This window comes from Oncorhynchus mykiss, chromosome 11, assembly GCF_057628025.1.
Source record: "Oncorhynchus mykiss isolate SJ-2025 chromosome 11, ASM5762802v1, whole genome shotgun sequence".
NCBI classification, from domain to species: domain Eukaryota; kingdom Metazoa; phylum Chordata; class Actinopteri; order Salmoniformes; family Salmonidae; genus Oncorhynchus; species Oncorhynchus mykiss.
In genome coordinates this window covers 66,557,452-66,578,112 of record NC_143032.1, presented here as the reverse complement: position 1 = coordinate 66,578,112, position 20,661 = coordinate 66,557,452, and the positions used below count along the sequence as shown (strand labels likewise).

At 41.5% G+C, this 20,661-nt stretch overlaps 1 protein-coding gene across 5 annotated transcripts in view; it reads left to right on the top strand.

The window, feature by feature from the left end:
- The window catches only part of LOC110536236 (transport and Golgi organization 2 homolog), a 28,804-nt gene extending 8,489 nt beyond the window's left edge, over positions 1-20,315 (top strand). For 2 of the 5 annotated variants that reach the window (XM_021621889.3, XM_021621892.3), the window contains exons 4-9: positions 3,166-3,285; positions 5,158-5,275; positions 14,535-14,602; positions 14,831-14,978; positions 18,365-18,469; positions 19,090-20,315. In XM_021621889.3, coding sequence (XP_021477564.1) covers positions 3,166-3,285; positions 5,158-5,275; positions 14,535-14,602; positions 14,831-14,978; positions 18,365-18,469; positions 19,090-19,210 — 680 coding nt within the window. In that variant the 3' untranslated portion in view covers positions 19,211-20,315. Of the gene's footprint in view, positions 1-3,165; positions 3,286-5,157; positions 5,276-5,911; positions 6,518-14,534; positions 14,603-14,827; positions 14,979-18,364; positions 18,470-19,089 lie in introns of those variants that run through there. The other 3 variants (XM_021621887.3, XM_021621890.3, XM_090191013.1) reach the window with 2 other exon arrangements.
- Positions 20,316-20,661: the final 346 nt, after the last annotated feature.

Sequence of the window (20,661 nt, the reverse complement as noted above, 5' to 3'; positions counted from 1 at the left end):
CAAGTTACTGCAGGAGGTGCTGAGCTGTTTGCCGGGGTTGGGGTAGGCAGGTGAAAAGCTTGGCCAGCCGTAGAAAAATGCTTATTGAAATTATTTATTATCGTAGATTTATCGGTGGTGACAGTGTTTCCTAGCCTCAGTGCAGTGGGCAGTTGGGAGGAGTAAAGTCTGGGATTACTCCAGCTCCCTCTCAACCCATCCCCAGGGGCGTCAGGCCATGGCTGGGTTTCTCTATAGCAGAGAACCTCTCCTCTGTTCCCTGGCTGTCTCAGTGGACCCATATTGATCATGTGGAAGTGTAGACTTACACTACATGTGTAGTGTAATGTGGACACCTGCTCGTCAAACGTCTAATTCCGAAATCATGGGCATTAATATGGAGTTGGTCCCCTTTGCTTCTATAACAGCCTCCACTCTTCTGTGTCGGCTTTCCACTAGATGTTGGAACATTGCTGCGGGGACTTGCTTCCATTCAGCCACAAGCATTAGTGAGGTCGGGCACTGATGTTGGGCAATTAGGCCTCGCATTCGGCGTTCCAATTCATCCCAAAGGTGTTCGATGGGGTTGAGATCGGGGCTCTTTGCAGGCCAGTCAAGTTCTTCCACATCGATCTCGACAAACCATTTCTCTATGGACCTCGCTTTGTGCAGAGGGGCATTGTCATGCTGAAACAGGAAAGGGCCTTCCCCACAAAGTTGGAAGCACAGAATCGTCTAGTATGTCATTGTATGATGAAGTGCTAAGATTTCCCTTCACTAGAACTAAGGGGCCTAGCCCAAACCATGAAAAACAACCCCAGACCATTATTCCTTCTCCACCAAACTTTACAGTTGGCACTATGCTTTGGGGCAGGTAATGTTTTCCTAGCATCTGCTAAAACCAGATTTGTCCGTCAGATTGCCAGATGGAGAAAAGTGATTCATCACTCCAGAGAACGAGTTTCCAGAGTCCAACGAGCTTTACACCTTTCCAGCCGATGCTTGACATGGCACATGGTGATCTTAGGCTTGTGTGTGGCTGCTCGGCCATGGAAACCCATTTCATGAAGCTCTCAATAAACAGTTCTTGTGCTGACGTTTCTTCCAGAGGCAGTTTTGAACTCGGCAGAGAGTATTGCAACCGAGGACAGACTATTTTTACACACTTCAGCACTCGGTGGTCCCGTTCTGCGAGCTTGTGTGGCCTACCACTTTGTGGCTGAGCCGTTGTTGCTCCTAGACATTTCAATTTCACAATAACAGCACTTACATTTGACAGGGCCAGCTCTAGCAGGGCAGAACTGAGTTGTTGGAAAGGTATCATCCTATGATGGTGCCACGTTGAAAGTCACTAAGCTCTTCAGTAAGTTCATTGTTTGTCTATGGAGATTGCATGGTTGTGTGCTCGGTTTTATACACCTGTCAGCAATGGGCGTGGCTGAAATAGCCGAATCCACACATTTGAATGGTTGTCCACATACTTTTGTATGTATAGTGTATCATCCTGCCTCTGCACATGCTTCCCTTAGTTACCTTCTCTCTCATAGAAACACACATCTCAGTGTGAGGGAAGTGATTTGTAGTCGTAAGTGACATTTTAGGTCAAGATTAACAGCCTGTGTCGTATGGCTCTTTGCCTCTCTCTAAGTTTATTCAAGTTCTTGTACAGTGCAATACAAGGTCAAAACGGCAAGAGTCTAGCAAATCACACCGGCTGTAGTAAGACAATCCGTATTTCTCTTAACGCTGTACTGATTTACTTATTCCCTGTGTAAGGGTATCACCTCAATCCACGTCCAGACAAATAGAATGTATGAGTAATCTATTCAGCGTTTTCAGAGTTCCGTGCTCTACATTCTAATGATCAGCCAGGCTCCAATGATAATGAATGCAAGGCAGAGGCCTCTGTCTGTCTTTCTTTCTGTCTGCTTATCAGAAACTCACTCCTCAGCCTTAAGTACAAAATCACCTCTGGTTTGAATGCTGTTTTTTTGGCGCTCCCTATTTCTGATATTTATTTTTTTGTAACTCGGAGAGAAGTCAAACTAAGCAATCAGTGATGGCTTGGAGGAGGGTGAACATATTTTCCTTGATTTTCTTCTTCTAGAATTAATACATGATTTATAAGCAAACTATAATCGCTTAATTTGAGTGTTGCAGCATTATTGTCAGCAGTACGTGATCGCCATTATTGATTCACAGTGCATTCAGAAAGTATTCAGACCCCATCCCTTTTCCTAAATTTTGTTAAGTTACAGCCTTATGCTAAAATTGATTAAACTTACACACAATATTACATAATGACAAAGCGAAAACATTTGTTTAATTTTTTATGAACCAAGATTCTCTGGTCTGATGAGACCAAGATTGAACCCTTTGGTCTGAATGCCAAGCGTCACGTCTGCAGGAAACCTGGCACCATCCATACGGTGAAGTATGGTGGTGGCAGCATCATGTTGTGGGGATGTTTTTCAGTGGCAGGGACTGGAAGACTAGTTAGGATCAAGGAAAGATGAACGGAGCAAAGTACAGAGCTCCTTGATGAAAACCTGCTCAGGACCTCAGACTGGGGCGAAGGTTTACCTTCCAACAGGACAACAACCGTAAGAACACAGCCAAGACAACGCAGGAGTGGCTCCAGGACAAGTCACTGAATGTCCTTGAGTGGCCCATCCAAGGCCCGGACTTGAATACGATCGAACATCTCTGGAGAGAGCTGAAAATAGCTGTGCAGCATTGCTCCCCATTCAACCTGATAGAGCTTGAGAGGATCTGCAGAGAAGAATGTGAGAAACTCCCCAAATACACGTGTGCCAAGCTTGTAGCATCATACCCAAGAACACTCAAGGCTGTATCTGCTGCCAAAGGTGCTTCAACAAAGTACTGAGTAAAAGGTGTGAATACTTCTGTAAATGTGATATTTAAAAAAAACAGTTTTTGCTTTGTCATTATGGGATAATGTGTGTAGATTGGTGAGGGGGAAAAAAACGGTTATCCGTTTTAGAATAAGGCTATAACATAACAAAATGTGGGAAAAGTCTGAATACTTTCCGAATGCACTGTAGCATTCAATCTCACTAGTCAGTTACACCTGTTCTATTTTCAGTCATGGAGGTGTTAAAATGTGAAGAAGGTTAATGTGGGAGTTATGTGATGATGTGGATGTGTGATGATGTGTGTTGTCAGGGCTAGACCTGGAGGAGGGGAAGGAAGGCGGGTCATGGCTGGGGATCAACAAGAGGGGCAAGCTGGCCGCACTGACCAATTACCTGGAGGGAAGGCCCAATCCAGACGCACAAGGAAGAGGCGAGGACCAATCATGAAGAAAATAATATCCTCTGAACAGTTGGATATGTGCATGCATCTTTAACAGACAGTCGTGTTTTAATATTTCATTCCTAATAAAGGCTTTGTTCCTAGAAAGCCGACGCTAACGTGAAACTGGTATGGTCAACTGCCTTTTTTAAAGATTCATTCACTAGCATTAGCACCACAATAAGTGAAAAGTAGTGTCAGTGTGTTCTCCAGTAGCCAGCTGTCCTCACTGCAGATGCTCAGCCCCCTGATAGAAACACCTCTCTGTGTAATAGCAGCTTTCTAATTTGTTTATTTTCTTTAAGGCCAGATGTCAGGTGTTTTCCTGACACTTAACCGATGTAGTGCAGTTCCCCCCTCTTCGGTAGCAGCCTGTCCTTACAACAAATCAAATAAACGTTTATTGGTTGAGTACACCGTTTAGCAGATGTTGTAGTGGGTGCAGTGAAATGCTTATGTTACTAGCTCCTAACAATGTAGTAAAATGTTAAACAAGTACACAAATAATATATTTTTTTTTTTGAAGTACAGTTAAAAACAAGAACGTCTGGGAAACTCCAATTAACAGCCCAAATAGCACTGTATCAGTAATCCAAATGCAATCTATAAGTATCTACACCAAAAGAATTTACACAAGATATTCTAAAAGATATGTACAGCAGTAGATATAATCGGAGTGAGCTATGTCAAGAATCCAGTATATATTACATTTGCGGTGTGTATAAACAGTGTAACTATGTAATTACAGATACAGTAGCAGAGATATTAGAATGAGCTATGTTGGGAATACAGTATTTAAATACTCAGTGTGATACAGGAAGTGTCCAGTGGTTCAATGTCTCAGTGACGTGGGACTGCAGCATTGGATTGTGACTATGAGGTGTGTGAGTGAGTGTGCATCACCTAATAGACGGCTAGTGATGGCTAGCCGCAATGCCACTAGAGATTTTGGTACGAGTCCAGCCCCTGTCGCAGCCGGCCGCGACCGGGAAACCCATGGGGCAGCGCACAATTGGCCCAGTGTCGTCCAGCTTAGGGGAGGGTTTGGCCGGCAGGGATGTCCTTATCCCATCGCTCACCGGCGACTCCTGTGGCGCCCGGGCGCAGTGCACGATGACACGGTCGCCAGGTGCACAGTGTTTCCTCCGACACATTGTTGCAGCTGGCTTCTGAGTTAAGTGGGCATTGTGTCAAGAAGCTGTGGCTTAGTTGGGTTGTGTTTCGGAGGACGCACGGCTCTCAACCTTCACCTCTCCCGAGTCCGTACTGGAGTTGCAGCGATGAGACAAGACTGTAACTACCAATTGGATACCACAAAATTGGGGAGAAAAGGGTTAAGACACTAATAAAACTGTGATGGCCTGGTAATAGAAGCAGTTTTTTTGTCTCTCGGTCTTGGCACTGATGCACCTGTACCAACTCCGTAAATAGACAGTAGCCGAGTAAAGTCGATGGCTCGGGTGACTGTGGTCCTTAATGATCTTCTTGGACTTCCTTTAACACCGAGCGCTGTAGATGTCATAGAGAACAGGCAGCATGCCCCTGGTGATGCATTAGGCTGACCGCACCACAGTGCTAAATAACATGGAAACAGATCTCCGATGTAAACCAGTCCAAGACCTATGTTACATATTTTACCTCGAATGTCCTCCTTGTAACTGCATCACATTTTGCTTAATAACCAGTGTTGTGTAGATTCATTTGGATGGTATGACTAAATCTGTGTGTTGCTACAAAACCAACTAGGCAGCCTACTGATAAGTCTGCTCTTGCTATGTGTAGTGGTATTGGGCTTGCCTGACTGGTCTGCAAACTCTCTGAATGTGTGAAAAGTAAGAATAATGTTGATTCTTTGTGTTGAAGGGTTCTTGGTGTCTAACTTCCTGACGGATCATAGCCAGGACAGCTATTCCTACCTGAAGAGGGTGTCATCTGAGAGACATCTCTACAACGGCTTCAACCTCCTCACAGCTGAGTTCAAGTGAGTCAAGGGTTTGTGCAGACTGATCAAAACTAGAGAACATGGGATGTGTTGATTAATATTTCCGATGAGGTTTGGCCATACCAATCAATGCCCACTTCCTTATAGGACTGATTGACAATGCTGTCTCTATTATTTCATTTCCTAAGGTATAGCCAAGACATGCAATTCGACCTCTAGCCCAAGGCACATAGTTCTCAGAGGATTTTCCACCTAGCCTGTCAGACGTTAACGTGCAGCTATTTCTAAACTGCTTATACCTGTCTATTCCTTTCCAAACCTCCATGACGTGTCTAGGGCTAGGAGTGGATTTGACACTGGGTATAATAAGTCTCTGTACATGTGTTCTCTCTGAATAAAAGGCATAAGCTATAGCCACCCACTCTCTCACACTCTCTCTCTCACACATACACACAACGTTTTATCAGTCTCCCTATCTTCACACACAGAAGAAACCTTGAGCTGAAGGGACCATCATTAGAATTCTGAGAGAACACATGTTCATTTTTTTCTTTACCAGCCTGACTTATGAGGGTGAGTCAAAAGCTCTGAGATTTTTTGAAAAAGGGAACCCAGACAATGTTAAAAGTAGCTAACTTTGTCCCCTCCCTTTCTGTTTTCTCTCACTCTCTGCAGCAGACAGGCGTGGTTTAATTTGATGGACTTGCGTCGTAGACTAGAGAAAAACCTAACTGGAACCTGCTGAAACTAAGACAGCTGTCATGAACGGGAATTTATAGACATGCCATTTGCATGGCAACAGGGTTCTAGGTCTCATTTTGGAGGTCAGGGGGATTAGGAACAACTTTTCCCACTTCCTGCTGGGGGATTCAGAGTTCTCCCTGTAGACAAGGGGTCCTGCGTCATATATCCTGCTCACATGGCCTAGGGCAGGAACGGCAAGGAATGAGAGCAACTCTCCCCTTTAATCCCCCTCCTCTGTTGTTTTCAGATATTTTTATTTTCTCTCCATCGAAAGCTTCTCTCCATTCTCTAAATGTATTGCGCTTATTATAGCAGGTAGATCTCAGCAGGTCGTGTTTTGTGGTGTTGTAACAGCAAAGCTATTCAGGAATGCAAATTACCTCATTAAGACCAGGAGTTACGGTGCTTTGAGAAGTATTCAGACCCCTTGACTTTCTCCATTTTGTTAGATTACAGCCTTATTCTAAATGTATTCAATTGTTTTTTCCCCCCTCATCAATCTACACACAATACCCCATAATAACAAAGCAAAAAAAAGTTAAACCCAAAATAACTGAAATAACACATTTACATAATTGAATCCTACAGACAAAGAACCATATATGTGACAATGTTTCCATTTTAAGATAATCAGTTATTTGTATATTATTAATTGTGTGTACCACATTAGGTGTTTTATGGTTGACAAATAATTCACCATACCCATATCTTCCTACAACAATTTATATTTTTTTGTTATTTCAAAAAATAATTTTTTTATTTTTAGAATGTGGAAGAACAGTTTATCTCCAGTGATGATTTCAGTTTGTGGAAGAACAGTTTATCTCCAGTGATGATCTCAGTTTGTGGAAGAACAGTATGTCTCCAGTGATGATCTCAGTTTGTGGAAGAACAGTATATCTCCAGTGATGATTTCAGTTTGTGGAAGAACAGTATATCTCCAGTGATGATTTCAGTTTGTTTGTGGAAGAACAGTTTATCTCCAGTGATGATCTCAGTTTGTGGAAGAACAGTATGTCTCCAGTGATGATCTCAGTTTGTGGAAGAACAGTATATCTCCAGTGATGATTTCAGTTTGTGGAAGAACAGTATATCTTCAGTGATGATTTCAGTTTGTGGAAGAACAGTATGTCTCCAGTGATGATCTCAGTTTGTGGAAGAACAGTATGTCTCCAGTGATGATTTCAGTTTGTGGAAGAACAGTATACCTCCAGTGATGATTTCAGTTTGTGGAAGAACAGTATATCATATATAAAGGTGGTCTATCAACTTTAGCACTGATGACTTTTCTTAAAAGTTGAGTCATGAAATCTTAGTCTCATTTAAAATGAAGTTCTCAATGTGAACATACCATAGAATAACTACAAAAATAGAATACAATTAAATTAATACAATCAAAACAAGCACAACTTGTAAATATCAAATATGGATCAATGTGATGTGCCAATATGCAGGTCCCTAAGGTCAATATTACAAAACGTTCAGAAAACCATTATTTTTGTGTTTAACACTATGATCAGCAATTAAGTTTTGAATTGCGTTAAACCCATGCTAAAGGCAAGACATGTCCTTCTGTACTGAGGTGACTGCAGTAAATAAGTATTAACTGCTTAGAGTTAATGCTAAATGTGGTGACAGAGAGACATTCTGTATATTGTAATGAATATAAAAAGGGATCAAGATCAAATGAATACTCACATACTGTATGTGATGACTTATTTGTTTTTAATTCATTCAGATTAAAAAAGGTTCAAATGACCACACACAAAATAATTCTTAACAGAACACATTGTACATAACATTTTCTACACTAGGAACAACATCTTAAAATTAAATTAATTCAATATATTGTGCTGGTTCAAATCATACACAAATTGATTCACATAGAAAACACCAACTATACATTTAATTTCCTACAATATGGGTGACATGTCTTCTGAAATGTATTCAGATTCAACATACTATACAGGTTCAGGGGATCATAAACTCGCAGAAAAAACTGTTAATTATGTAGCTTGGTTTAACAAAAAATTATTCACTCTGCAGTGATTCATAAAAAGAGTGTGCAGCAGCTGGCAAGTAGTTGAGCATGGTCATCAGATCTTGGTACTTGTTTTTGATGGGCAGAGGACTCTCATATGCTCCAGGGTAGTGGCTTGCAAAATAGGGAGGTGGAGGTGTAGCTCCTCCTTTTGGTTTGGAGATCAGCCACGACTTCCATCCCTCAAATAGACTGTGGCTCTGTCTGGCATACAGATTCCAAGGATCCTCAACTGAAATTAGAACAGAAACATTTTAAGTTCCTGACATCAATAAACAACTTTCACAGTCAAGCATTAGGATATTTTATTGTTAGAACAACATGTTGCATGTTGATGGGATGTTACCTATTGCTATGCTTCCCTCTTCCATCTTCTAAAGGAGACCTAGCCTCCTTAGCCTGATCTGGAGACCTCACCTGCCTCAGCTAACTTTTCCTGAATAACCTGACCAAAACAATTACATTTCAATTTGCAGGTTATTAAAAACTAGTACAGAGAATACAATATGTTTGTAATTGATATTCATATAGACATTAATTAATATTTTCACTTGCCTGAAGACAGCTGTTGGTTAGCTGGAACACAGACATGAAAGTGACCTTGCACACATTCAATCGCTGGCCTGCTTGCTGTACATGGTATTTGAAGGTTTGTTTCCGTCGTTTGTTCTCCTTTGTATCCTCAGGTTTACGTCTCCGTTTCACCTCATGCTGCAATAAAAATTGACTGATGAATTCAGAATTTAATATACTGTAGCACATTCAGGATATTGCTTGATCAGGACCTCCATCTTTCACACACTCCCAACCTATACACAGAATGAGTTTGTATTGCACCATGCTTGCGCTCATCAGTCAATTTTCCACAATCCTTTCTGCACGTCATGGAACACGCTCTTCCCTGCAGGATACAGTGTAACTAGCTAGCTACTGTAGCCATGTCGATTCATCCACTGGATGGAGAAAAAGTAACTAGCTATGCCAACGAACTTTAGCTAATATGTTTTCTCTATAGTTACAAATTAGACAACCCAGAACATACATGTTAGTTACTGTACTCTATAGCTAGCTAGCTTGATTGTTTGATATACGGTTCTTCCACATACCTCTTTTGGAGAGCTTTTCCCAGTTTTTTCTTGACCCTTACGATTTGTATAGGGTTTTCCCGCATCCCGTAAGATCTTCCTTTGCCTGTCTTTCCATTCTTTTAGTTTTGTTTTACGTTTCTTTCCGACATTTCTGCGATTTTCATCAGCAACAGAAAGGTTATGCGCTTGTCCGTCCATTCTGAGTGGTGCACATAAACGGTTATTCCACCAGAGCCTATCTTTAAATTTAAAACGATTGTTAATTAGCGCATCGAAAGCTTGTGAAACCAGTTCACTATAGAAAAAGGGTGTCCAATAATGATTTTTCATGTATATCTCTTATTTTTATGTCACATATATGGTTCTTCGTCTGTAGGATTCAGTTATTCAGACCCTTTACTCAGTACTTCTTTGAAACACCTTTGGCAGTGATTACAGCCTCAAGTCTTCTTGGGTATTTGGCACACCTGTATTTGGGGTGTTTCTCCCAATATCAGGTGAATGGGGAGCATTGCAGCTATTTTCAAGTCTCTCCAGAGATGTTAGATCGGTTTTCAAGTCCGGGCTCTGGCTGGGCCACTCAAGGACATTCAGAGGCTTGTCCCGAAGCCACTCCTGTGTTGTCTTGGCTGTGTCCTTAGGGTCATTGTCCTGTGCTGCCACCACCATGCTTCACCGTAGGGATGGTACCTGGTTTCCTCCAGGCGTGATGCTTGGCATTCAGGCCAAAGAGTTCAATCTTGGCTTCATCAGACCAGAGAATCTTGTTTTGCATGGTCTGAGGGTCTTTAGGTGCTATTGGCAAACTCCAAGATGGTGGTCATGTGCCTTTTACGTAGGAGTGGCTTCTCTCTGGTCACTCTACCACTAAGGCCTGATTGGTGGAGTGCTGCAGAGATGGTTGTCCTTCTGGAAGGTTTCTCCTATCTCCACAGAGGAACTCTAGAGCTCTGTCAGAGGGACCATCGGGTTCTTGGTCATCTCCCTGACCAAGGCCCTTCTCCCCTGATTGCTCAGTTTGGCTGGGCGGCCAATTCTAGGAAGAGTCTCTTGGTGGTTCCAAACTTCTTCCATTTAGAAATGATGAAGGCCACTGTGTTCTTGGGGAGCTTTAATGCTGCAGACATTTTTTGGTACCCTTCCCCAGATCTGTGCCTTGACACAATCCTGTCTCGGATCTCTTCGGACAATTCCTTTTACCTCATGGCTTGGTTTTTGCTCTGACATGCACTGTCAACTGTGGGACCTTATATAGACAGGTGTGTGCCTATTCAAGTCATGTCCAATCAATTAAATTTACCACAGGTGGAATCCAGTCAAGTTGTAGAAACATCTCAAGGATGATCAATGGAAACAGGATGCACCTGAGCTCAATTTCAAGTCTCATAGCAAAGGGTCTGAATACTTAAGTAAATAAGGTTTTTCTGTTAATTTTTAATAAATTTGCTAAAACCTGTCATTATGGCGTATTTGTGTGTAGATTCCTGAGGATTTTTTTTATTGAATCCATTTTAGAATAAGGTTGTAATGTAACAATGTGGAAAAAGTCAAGGGGTCTGAATACTTTCCAAAGGCACTTTGTCCATGTTTGGCTGCTTCCCTTGCGGTAAGAGACTTAACGAAAGGAGACATCACTGCCACTATAAATGTACACGCACTTACACACACACACACACACACACACACATGAGATGAGATGTCAGCTGAGAGAGAGCAACAAGAAATATGTGTTTATTTGATGATGTATGCTCTGGGTCTGAATCACTCCATCCCTCTGTCTGCCTGGGCCTATGGAGCCTCCTGTAGACTCACAACTAGATGTATGGATGCTGACAGATGGGACACCACGGTACGCAACGCCATAATAAAACAGACAAGGGATGGCAGCTGCTGTGACTGTCATGTATTTGTTTGTAGACCTTTTTAATAAAGGCTCATTATAGAGCTATTAGTTTTCCCCCTCTGCACAGTGAAACGGCAGTGATGTGTGTTGGTTAGAGACAACCCATAGGAAATACTGTCTGTCTGTGGCTGCTCTTTTCCTGAAACGATAGTTGTGTCTTGTCTCTTGCACACAGAGGAGGCCCTGTATTACAATCAGTGAATTTCTAATCCATCCTTAACCAATGACGTGACGATTTATGATTTGGGGGTGAATGGCGATGTGGGACAAGATGTGTGGCGGCCATTTTAAACATCATCTCTATTTCTTCCTGTTGTATAATGTTTATACTCATCGTCATGGGGATGCACTAATAGGAAAGGCATATACTTGTATATTTATCACCCAACTGAATAAAAATGTTAATATCTCAACTTTAAATCTGTATTGGCATGATTTATATTACGCCTTCCCTTAATTATGTTGCTTGTAAAAACCAATATTGCCTTGATTAATAATCCATAGCTCCGTCGATGGGTTTGCATTCTTTCAATTCAGTTGATGACTTTGCATGCATTTGTTTCCTCTCTGACTGAGCGTTGTTGGAACTAAAGATGTATATTTCAAGTGTATCATCTCTCAACTTTTTTTTCTCAAATGCCCTCAATTTAATGTTGTTAGCACTGACCCTGAAGAAGGCACATTGATGCCGAAACGTTGGTGTTTTTTTTACCCAATACTGGAAGGTTATATTTATGGAGTGTGCGACTCTTTGTTTTTCTAGCACTGACAGCCAAGCAGCCGTCATATTTATTCATTCAAGACTGTGGTGGTAGAAGATTATCCCTTTATTCAGGAGGAAAGACTCCGTCAGACTATTAGCTGTCATCTCATGACATCCCACAATGCAATTCCAGCGTTCCTGAGCCTGCCTAATACCCAACCAAATTCAGCATACGTTTAAAGTATACATTCTCTAACACTTTTTAGAAATTGGGTTGTTAGTGTGGTCTGAAACTGGTGTAGTTTTTGGCAGGTTTTTTGTTTTTCCTTTAAGAAGGAAAACAGCAGTAGATCAGATTAGTAGATCAGCAGCATTTCTCGGATGGTTGCCGTGGTGTATGGTCCATTTAATTTTGATGAGTAACAGTAATACATATTCTCTTAGTCTCACCCAAAGGCAGTATCCTATCCTCAGCTAAAGCAAAAACAAATGAGTTACTTAGCTAAGCTCTGCATCTAGAGCATGGAATGGCTTTTCAGTGCCCATGTGTTAAACCAGATGCCTTAAAATAAGTAATAGTTCATTTTGGCTCTGAAATGTTTGGGACCATGTTTGGAAATCGGCGGTGTTCAAAAATTACCTTTCAGCTACTTTGTCTAATTTAACAAGATGTTGTAATGGTATTCTGATTATATACAGGCAATTTGAGTTGACCTGGGAGATTCCATTAAGTTTTAAAGACCCCGGTTCTTTCCTTAACACAGCTGAAGTTGACTGGCTTTTCTTTGTTTACAGAGGAACTAGGTATGGCTGTTCACGGAGTAACTAGGACGTGACGGTCAGATCAGATGTTGCTATGAGTGGTCTTGCTGTTGGGATTAGAGCTGCTGTCTTTCTGTTGGGAGTAGAGCTGCTGGCTAAACAGTCAGCTGTTTAGCCCTGTGGCTCAACTTGCATCATGAAATGCATAAAACTGCATCAGAGAAATAGTTTACCCTTGGACTTGCCTAGATACCTCCCACCCCCGACCCCACTGATGGTTATAAATGCCCATTCAACCAATGTCAAAAACATTAGCAAGCTCGGCACAGCAGCAAGGAGCAAAATAAGACACTACTTAAACACTTCAGAATAATGGACTGCATTCCATTTAAATACATATACTATCCTGCATGGGGATTATCATTCTGACCTGCTAGATCTTCAAAGTGCTGTTTCTAAAGCTTCACAGAGAACTTTCTCTTCCCGTTGGTTTGTTCACGCTGCCCAGTGCTAGCTGCCACTTCCCATGGTTTCCTCAACTCAAATCTCCATGCAGCAGAAATGATGAGGTTTTAATATCCACACACTCTGGCAAGAGTATCAGAAATACTTCTTTCCATTGTGCTTTTGGGTTAGACTATTGAGCTTCGACCTCAATGTGTCCAAACAGAGTGTTTGTCTGGGTTGGGACTGAGAGTAATCTTCACAAATATCTCCTTCTCTCCCCAGCCCAATGAGCCCAAGGCACCATTTGGCCACCTCTCTCTAGGTTTGCAGTTTTATATACATATCAAGAGAGGGGTTATTTGTGAAGAAGAGTATCAAAACCGAGTCGTCAACAGGCAGTGAAGTTGCAAATATTGTACCCATGGAAGGAAGCTACAAGACGATAATATGCAACAAAGTAACAAAATGGTTTCTGTCATTACTGTAGTTACCAGCAGTTACATTGCCAAAAGTTTTTGTATCATTCTGGTTTGGCTTTCATCAGCTAGACTTTGATATCGTTTGATTTGAAGATGGTGTAATGTTAAAATGGCTTTCATCATTTTCCCACAAGCCGTTTTACTAGCACACTGACTTACTGGCCTTTTTAAAATGCCTCTGCCCTAGGACATTTACACCAGATGAGAAATGGTAACACAAACAGATACCCTTTGCAAAGGAGCAAGGTCTACTCTTTTCCCAGCTTAATTGCTTATTGCGGCATAAACAAATTTACAAGCTCGGACAGGCAAATTACCTTCTAATTAATTGGAAGGGATAAGCATTTAGCAGACAGCGGAACCCCTCATGTCAGACATTTGATTTTGTCAGTCCCTCTGTCCGTGGCTATTTATAGATGTTATTATCAAACAAGTCTCAATCTCATGCCGGGAGAGTGATCTTCTCTCTTATATAGCTCTTTAGAAGAAGCGCAACTCGGGGATGGAAACAGGAAACAGTTAAGACTTTGATGTATTTAACTTTTGACCCTGGCCACTGATTCCACAGATCAGAGCCATAGCAGGTATCTGGATTTGTTCTAGTCTGGAGGTTAAATATTGATGTAGTGTTGCACCAGTCTACACATTTGACTCATGATGCTACTGATAGCTGTCAAAAACAACTGACAAGGCAATGAATTCACTTTCAACACTTGTTTTGGTTGTGATTCATTCATTTTCCTGTACTGCAGTTGAAAAGACTTTCATGTCGGAGAGGAGTTCCAAATAGAAGTAGGATCTCTTTTTCAGCCAGGGCAGGAGAGACGTAAACAGACTCAAGGTCTAGTTAGACTGGAGGACGATTTGCAACGGCCTACTGTTTAATTTATTTTTGTATTTTTTTAAAATCAGCTCATCTGATTGCCATCTATTGCTACAATTTACCATTGTGTAGTTTTTATTTGACATTTCAAATTCCTTTACAAATGCAGTGGCACCATTAATCGCTGCTAAGCAAAGCTGAGCAGGAAATAATAGCAAATTGTATAAAGGATGACCCTCACAATTAAACGGAACTTTAATCGGTCACCAACTTGCATGTGTAATTTCCTCTCATGGTGTCCAATGCAGGGCCAAAGAAGACACTATGTGTTACTATGGAAACAGAGGCAACACTGAACCCATCCATCTAAATCCAGGTCTGCATTTCTTTCATGTGGAATTGCTTTTGCATTAATGTGCGTGTGCGTGTGCGTGCGTGCGTGCGTGCGTGTATAATTATACATTATTATATCATTGCACCATACAAGCATGCAGGATTTTGACTATGAGCCTATGCCTCTGTATGTGAGTGCATGTTTTGGGGGATAACATGCACGTTTTGTAGGAATCTCTGTTCTCTAGCAATGCAACGTCTGCTCCAGCAGGAATCTATGGTTTGAGTAACTCCCTGTTGGAGACCCCATGGAGGAAGCTGCAGCATGGGAAGAGACTGTTCACCAGTGTAGTGAACCAACCCTTGCCCTGTGAGGTTCTGGTCCAGGACCTGCTCAACGTCCTCAACAACGAGGAGCTGTGAGTTTACCAGACACTCGCTATCAATAATACAGTTAATGTAACACAGTAAATTCTTCATCAATACATGCACACTCAAAACACTACACATGAAGACACACACCTGCACAATGTGCAGTTCAGTTTACATTTTGAAGCAGTCAATGTGACATGGCATAATCTACATTAAAGCATATACCTACAGTACCAGTCAAGAGTTTGGACACCTACTCATTCAAGAGTTTTTCTTTATTTTTACTGTTTTCTACATTTTAGAATAATAGTGGACATCAAAACTATGAAATTACACATTTGGAGTCATGTCGTAACCAAAAAAGTGTTCAACAAATCAAAATATATTTGAGATTCTTCAAAGTAGCCACCCTTTGCCTTGATGACAGCTTTGCGCAGGTGTGTCTTGTTAAATGTTCATTTGTGGAATTTCTTTCCTTCTTAATGCATTTGAGCCTATCAGTTGTGCTGTGACAAGGTAGGGGTGGTACCTTGGGCTCCCGAGTAGTGCAACAGCCTAAGGCACTGTATCTCAGTGCTAGAGGCGTCACTACAGACCCTGGTTTGATTCCAGGCTGTATCACAATTGGACCAGCGTTGTTAGGGTTTGGCCGGGGTAGGCCGTCATTGTAAATAAGAATTTGTTCTTAACTGACTTGCTTAGATAAATAAACATTAAATTTAAAAAAAAAAAAAAAAAAAATACAGAAGATGCCTCCCGGGTGGCGCAGTGGTTAAGGGCGCTGTACTACCAGAGACTCTGGGTTCGCGCCCAGGCTCTGTCGTAACCAGCCGCGACCGGGAGGTCCGTGGGGCAACGCACAATTGGCCTAGCGTCGTCCGGGTTAGGGAGGGTTTGGCCGGTAGGGAAATCCTTGTCTCATCGCGCACCAACGACTCCTGTGGCGGGCCGGTCACAGAGCGCGCTAACCAAGGTTGCCAGGTGCACGGTGTTTCCTCCGACACATTGGCGCGGCTGGCTTCCGGGTTGGATGGCGCTGTGTTAAGAAGCAGTGCGGCTTGGTTGGGTTGTGTATCGGAGGACGCATGACTTTCAACCTTCGTCTCTCCCGAGCCTGTATGGGAGTTGTAGCGATGGGACAAGATAGTAGCTACTAAACAATTGGTTTAAAATAAAAAATACAGAAGATAGCCCTATTTGGTAAAAGACCAAGTCCATATTATTGCAAGAATTGCTTCAAATAAGCAAAGAGAAACAGTCCATTACTTTAAGATATTTTGAAACCTTTAAACTTTCAAAGTTTCTTTAAGTGCAGTCGCAAAAACCATCAAGCGCTGATGAAACTGGCACTCGAGAGGACCACCACAGGAAAGGAAGACAGAGTTACCTCTGATGCAGAGGATAAGTTCATTAGAGTTACCAGCCTCAGATTTCAGCCCAAATAAATGCTTCATAGAGTTCAAGTAACAGACACATCTCAACATCAACTGTTCAGAGGAGACTGAGTGAATCAGGCCATCATGGTCAAATTGCTGCAAAGAAACCACTACTAAAAGACACTAATAAGAAGAGACTTGACTTGGGCCAAGAAACACAAGCAATGGACATTAGACCGGTGGAAATCTGTCGTTTGGTCTGATGAGCCCAAATGTGAGATTTTTGGTTCCAACCGCCGTGTCTTTGTGAGACGCAGAGAAGGTGAACAGATGACCTCTGCATGTGTGGTTCCCACCGTAAAGCATGGAGGAGGAGGTGTGATGGTGTGGGGGTGCTTTGCTGGTGACACTGTCTGTGATTTATTTAGAATTCAAGGCACACTTAACCAGCATGTCTCCCACAGCATTCTGCAGCGATACTCCATCCCATCTGGTTTGTGCTTAGTGGGACTATCATTTGTTTTTCAACAGGACAATGACCCAAGCACTCCCCCAGGCTGTGTAAGGGCTATTTGACCAAGAAGGAGAGTGATGAAGTACATTATCAGATGACCTGGCCTCCACAATCCCCCGACCTCAACCCAATTAAGATGGTTTGGGGTGAGTTGGACCGCAGAGTGAAGGAAAAGCAGCCAACAAGTGCTCAGCATATGTGGCAACTCCTTCAAGACTGTTGGAAAAGCATTCCAGGTGAAGCTGGTTGAGAGAATGCCAAGAGTGTGCAAAGCTGTCATCAAGGCAAAGGGTGGCTACTTTGAAGAATCACAAATATAAAATATATTTAGATTTGTTTAACACTTTTTGGGGGGTTACTACATGATTCCATATGTGTTATGTCATAGTTTTGATGTCTTCACTATTATTCTACAATGTAAAAATAAAGAAAAACCCTTGAATGAGTATGTGTGTCCAAACCTTTGACTGGTACTGTACATACTCACTGTCACTCATAAGATATTTGGGAGTAACTTACAAGGACATGTAAATGTGTCTGAGGGTAACACTTCTGCATATTTATTAAGGCTATAAATACGCTTGCTTACTCATTGTTGGTTTGCAAGTACCACAGGTGGACATTCAACATGGCTACATGGGGATCAAACGTGGACACTACTTGACTAAGAGAACATATACAGTGGGGCAAAAAAGTATTTAGTCAGCCACCAATTGTGCAAGTTCTCCCACTTAAAAATATGAGAGGCCTGTAATTTTCATCATAGGTACACTTCAACTACAACAGACAAAATGAGAAAAGAAAATCCAGAAAATCACATTGTAGGATTTTGTATGAATTTATTTGCAAATTATGGTGGAAAATACTTTTTTATATACCCTTTGTTGGCAATGACAGAGGTCAAATGTTTTCTGTAAGTCTTCACAAGGTTTTCACACACTGTTGCTGGTAATTTAGATTTTTTTTCTCATTTTGTCTGTCATAGTTGAAGTGTACCTATGATGACAATTACAGGCCTGTCTCATCTTTTTAAGTGGGAGAACTTGCACAATTGGTGGCTGACTAAATACTTTTTTGCCCCACTGTAGTCCTGCACACATTACATGAATGTGCAATTAGGAAAATAGTATACTGCTGTTGTTGGAATCTTGCGCTTTTATGTTGAATTAATTGCAAAACTTTTAATCAGTTAACTTTTGCTCTCCACAGACTACGCCTACCTTACTCTCTTATGGGTTTATCAGTTCCACAATGTGCATTATGTCGTGCTGAAATGTATGTCCTATTATATAAGTAGTTTTTGAAACTTTCAGTTCAGTAGAAACGTTCTGTTCTGTTTTTCTCCATGCACCTGGTAACACTGAAGTTGGGCTAAATAGTTTAACTTTTTTCCAATTGGTTCCAATCCAAAACTCTTTAAGTCATGAGGTTTGAGGGAGAAGTTGAGAACCGTGTCTTTTCTGAAGGTACGCCCCTTTCTGTTCCAAATCTCTGACAGTCTGAGGAGGATTGAGTGAGAATGGTTTCTGTTTTTATTCTTTAGGAACACTCCTGACCCGGCTCAGGAGAGCCAGGGTGAAGGTTACAGCAGCCCCATGCTGCGGGTCCTGTCCTCCGTGTGTGTTCGATCCCCGCATTATGGCACAAGGTCAGAGTCCTCCCAGTCCATGACACCAATTAACTAGGCCAGACTCCTAGAGATACAATATAATACCGGAGTGTCTTTTGTGATAAACCTCGCCAATGTCCAACCTAACCTAGTGTTCTTATTTAATTCTGTGCTCCCAGTCCCACCAATTGGCTCTCCCATTTGTCATGCTGTGCCTGCCATCAGAGGTGAGGGCTGTGCTTGTGGGGTTTAAAAGCAGGGACATACTCATAGGGCACCGAGGAAAATGAAAACAATTGGTTCTTATTTGACAAATCCATGGTCGTCTTCATTAGTGCGCACCCTAGCAAACGGCAGACGTTTTGCAACAAATTATTTTCTTATTGGACAAATCCAGTTAGTACCTTTCTGTTTCAGTCCGTTTAGCTCTGTTGCTGCATAATAATTACGTACCATACATCATAAGCTCCTAGTGCATATAATCTCATCTATAACCAGCATGCCCCTGGCCTCCAGTCTAGTGTGATAATGAAAGGTGATTAGGGAGCTCTTCCCCAGCATCACAATACGCATTTTCCCCGTATTTAACATGCATACGCCCCTAATCTCGTTTCACCCCTCTATTTATCTGATGTTTTGTGTATTTCTGCCTTTTTCAGGACCAATACCATTATCCTCATAGACTCATCAGGGAACGTGACCTTCACAGAGCGCACCATGCTCAACTGTGACATCAGCCAATGGAGCACAAGCTCTTTCCAGTTCAAACTCAAGGACTGAAGATGGCTTTGTGGGAATTACACTGTGCCTTTCTGCATCCCTCCTATCCATCCTCCCACAGCAAGTTCTGGCTACACCGTAGTGGAATGAACATTTTCATTTTTCCATTTAAAATGGTGGTGGGAGAGCTTGAAATTATGGCACTTGTTTGGAAAGAGTTTGATTTGCATTTGTCAAGTAATTGCCTTTGGGAAATATATTTTAGCTTGGCTTAGACATATGAATCTGGGAATTTATCAAATCATATATTATGGGTGTTATTTAATCTTAAATTATATCAAAGAACTTGCTATTGTCATTAAAATATTTTGAATTGTGTGCTTAAAAAGTGGTTTTATTGCCAAAGAACAAATGTAATTTAACAAACTAAAATACATTTTTTACATTTCACATTGCATCTATTTACTCAGCACTCGATTGCTGAGAAAGACGAGAACTAAAAGGGTGAAAAGTCATTTCTGGCTTCGTGCCTCAGACTGCCATCTTCTAGGTGAGTTGGTTTGCATCTCAAGAGTGTAAAATGGTAACACTCATAGAAGCAGCAGCAGCCATCACCTATCTGTATAAAAAGCTGTAAAATAATGACAGGTTTGATTTCCTAAATGTTCATCTCAGGTGTTATAACTTTCCTGTGAAGGGATATTACGACAGCCTGCCTTGTACTATAATAATTATCATTGCACTGGATTTTGACTTTGTGACCCAGGTTTGCTAGTTACAAGTAAAACACAGAGGAAAGGACTTGAAATGTTTTTTCTAAATGGTAAGCAGTGTTTTTCTTTTTATATGTTCTGCCTTGTTCCACATACTGCATAGGAGAACAGATTGCCTTGCTGTGAAATAACTGAAAGGATTCATTTTGTCACTCACACCTTCAGTGTTCTGTGGTTCTTACCCACTTTTTCTCTATGTATAACAGTCCGTTACTCTCACAAATTGTAATGACCGTTTCAAGTTTTGTGTGTTGATGTGTACCATCGATGATCCCAGTGGTTTTTTGTAAGTGACCTCAGGTATCCATAGAAGTATAGAAACCCCTGTTTACCATGTCACTGTTGTCTTGATATCATTTGTGAATAAAGTACTTTTTCATCTGTATTATAAACTCAGTCTATATTGCAAATGTATAGTGTTCTTTCAAGAATATCTAATCAGCCAGTTTTATTAGCTTATTAAAGCTTGTCAGGTTCCTGAGTGGCGCAGCGGTCAAAGGCACTGTACCTCAGTGCAAGAGGTGTCACTGCAGTCCCTGGTTCAAATCCAGGCTGCATCACATCCGGCTGTGATGCAGCCTGGGGTTGGCTGTCATTGTAAATAAGAATTTGTTCTTATCTGAATTGCCTAGTTAAATAAAGGTACAAAATAATAATATATACATTAAAAAAAGCAATGTTGGTGTATGGTTGGTAGCTGAATAAGCTGTGGTCATTGCAATTTTGATGTTTATATAC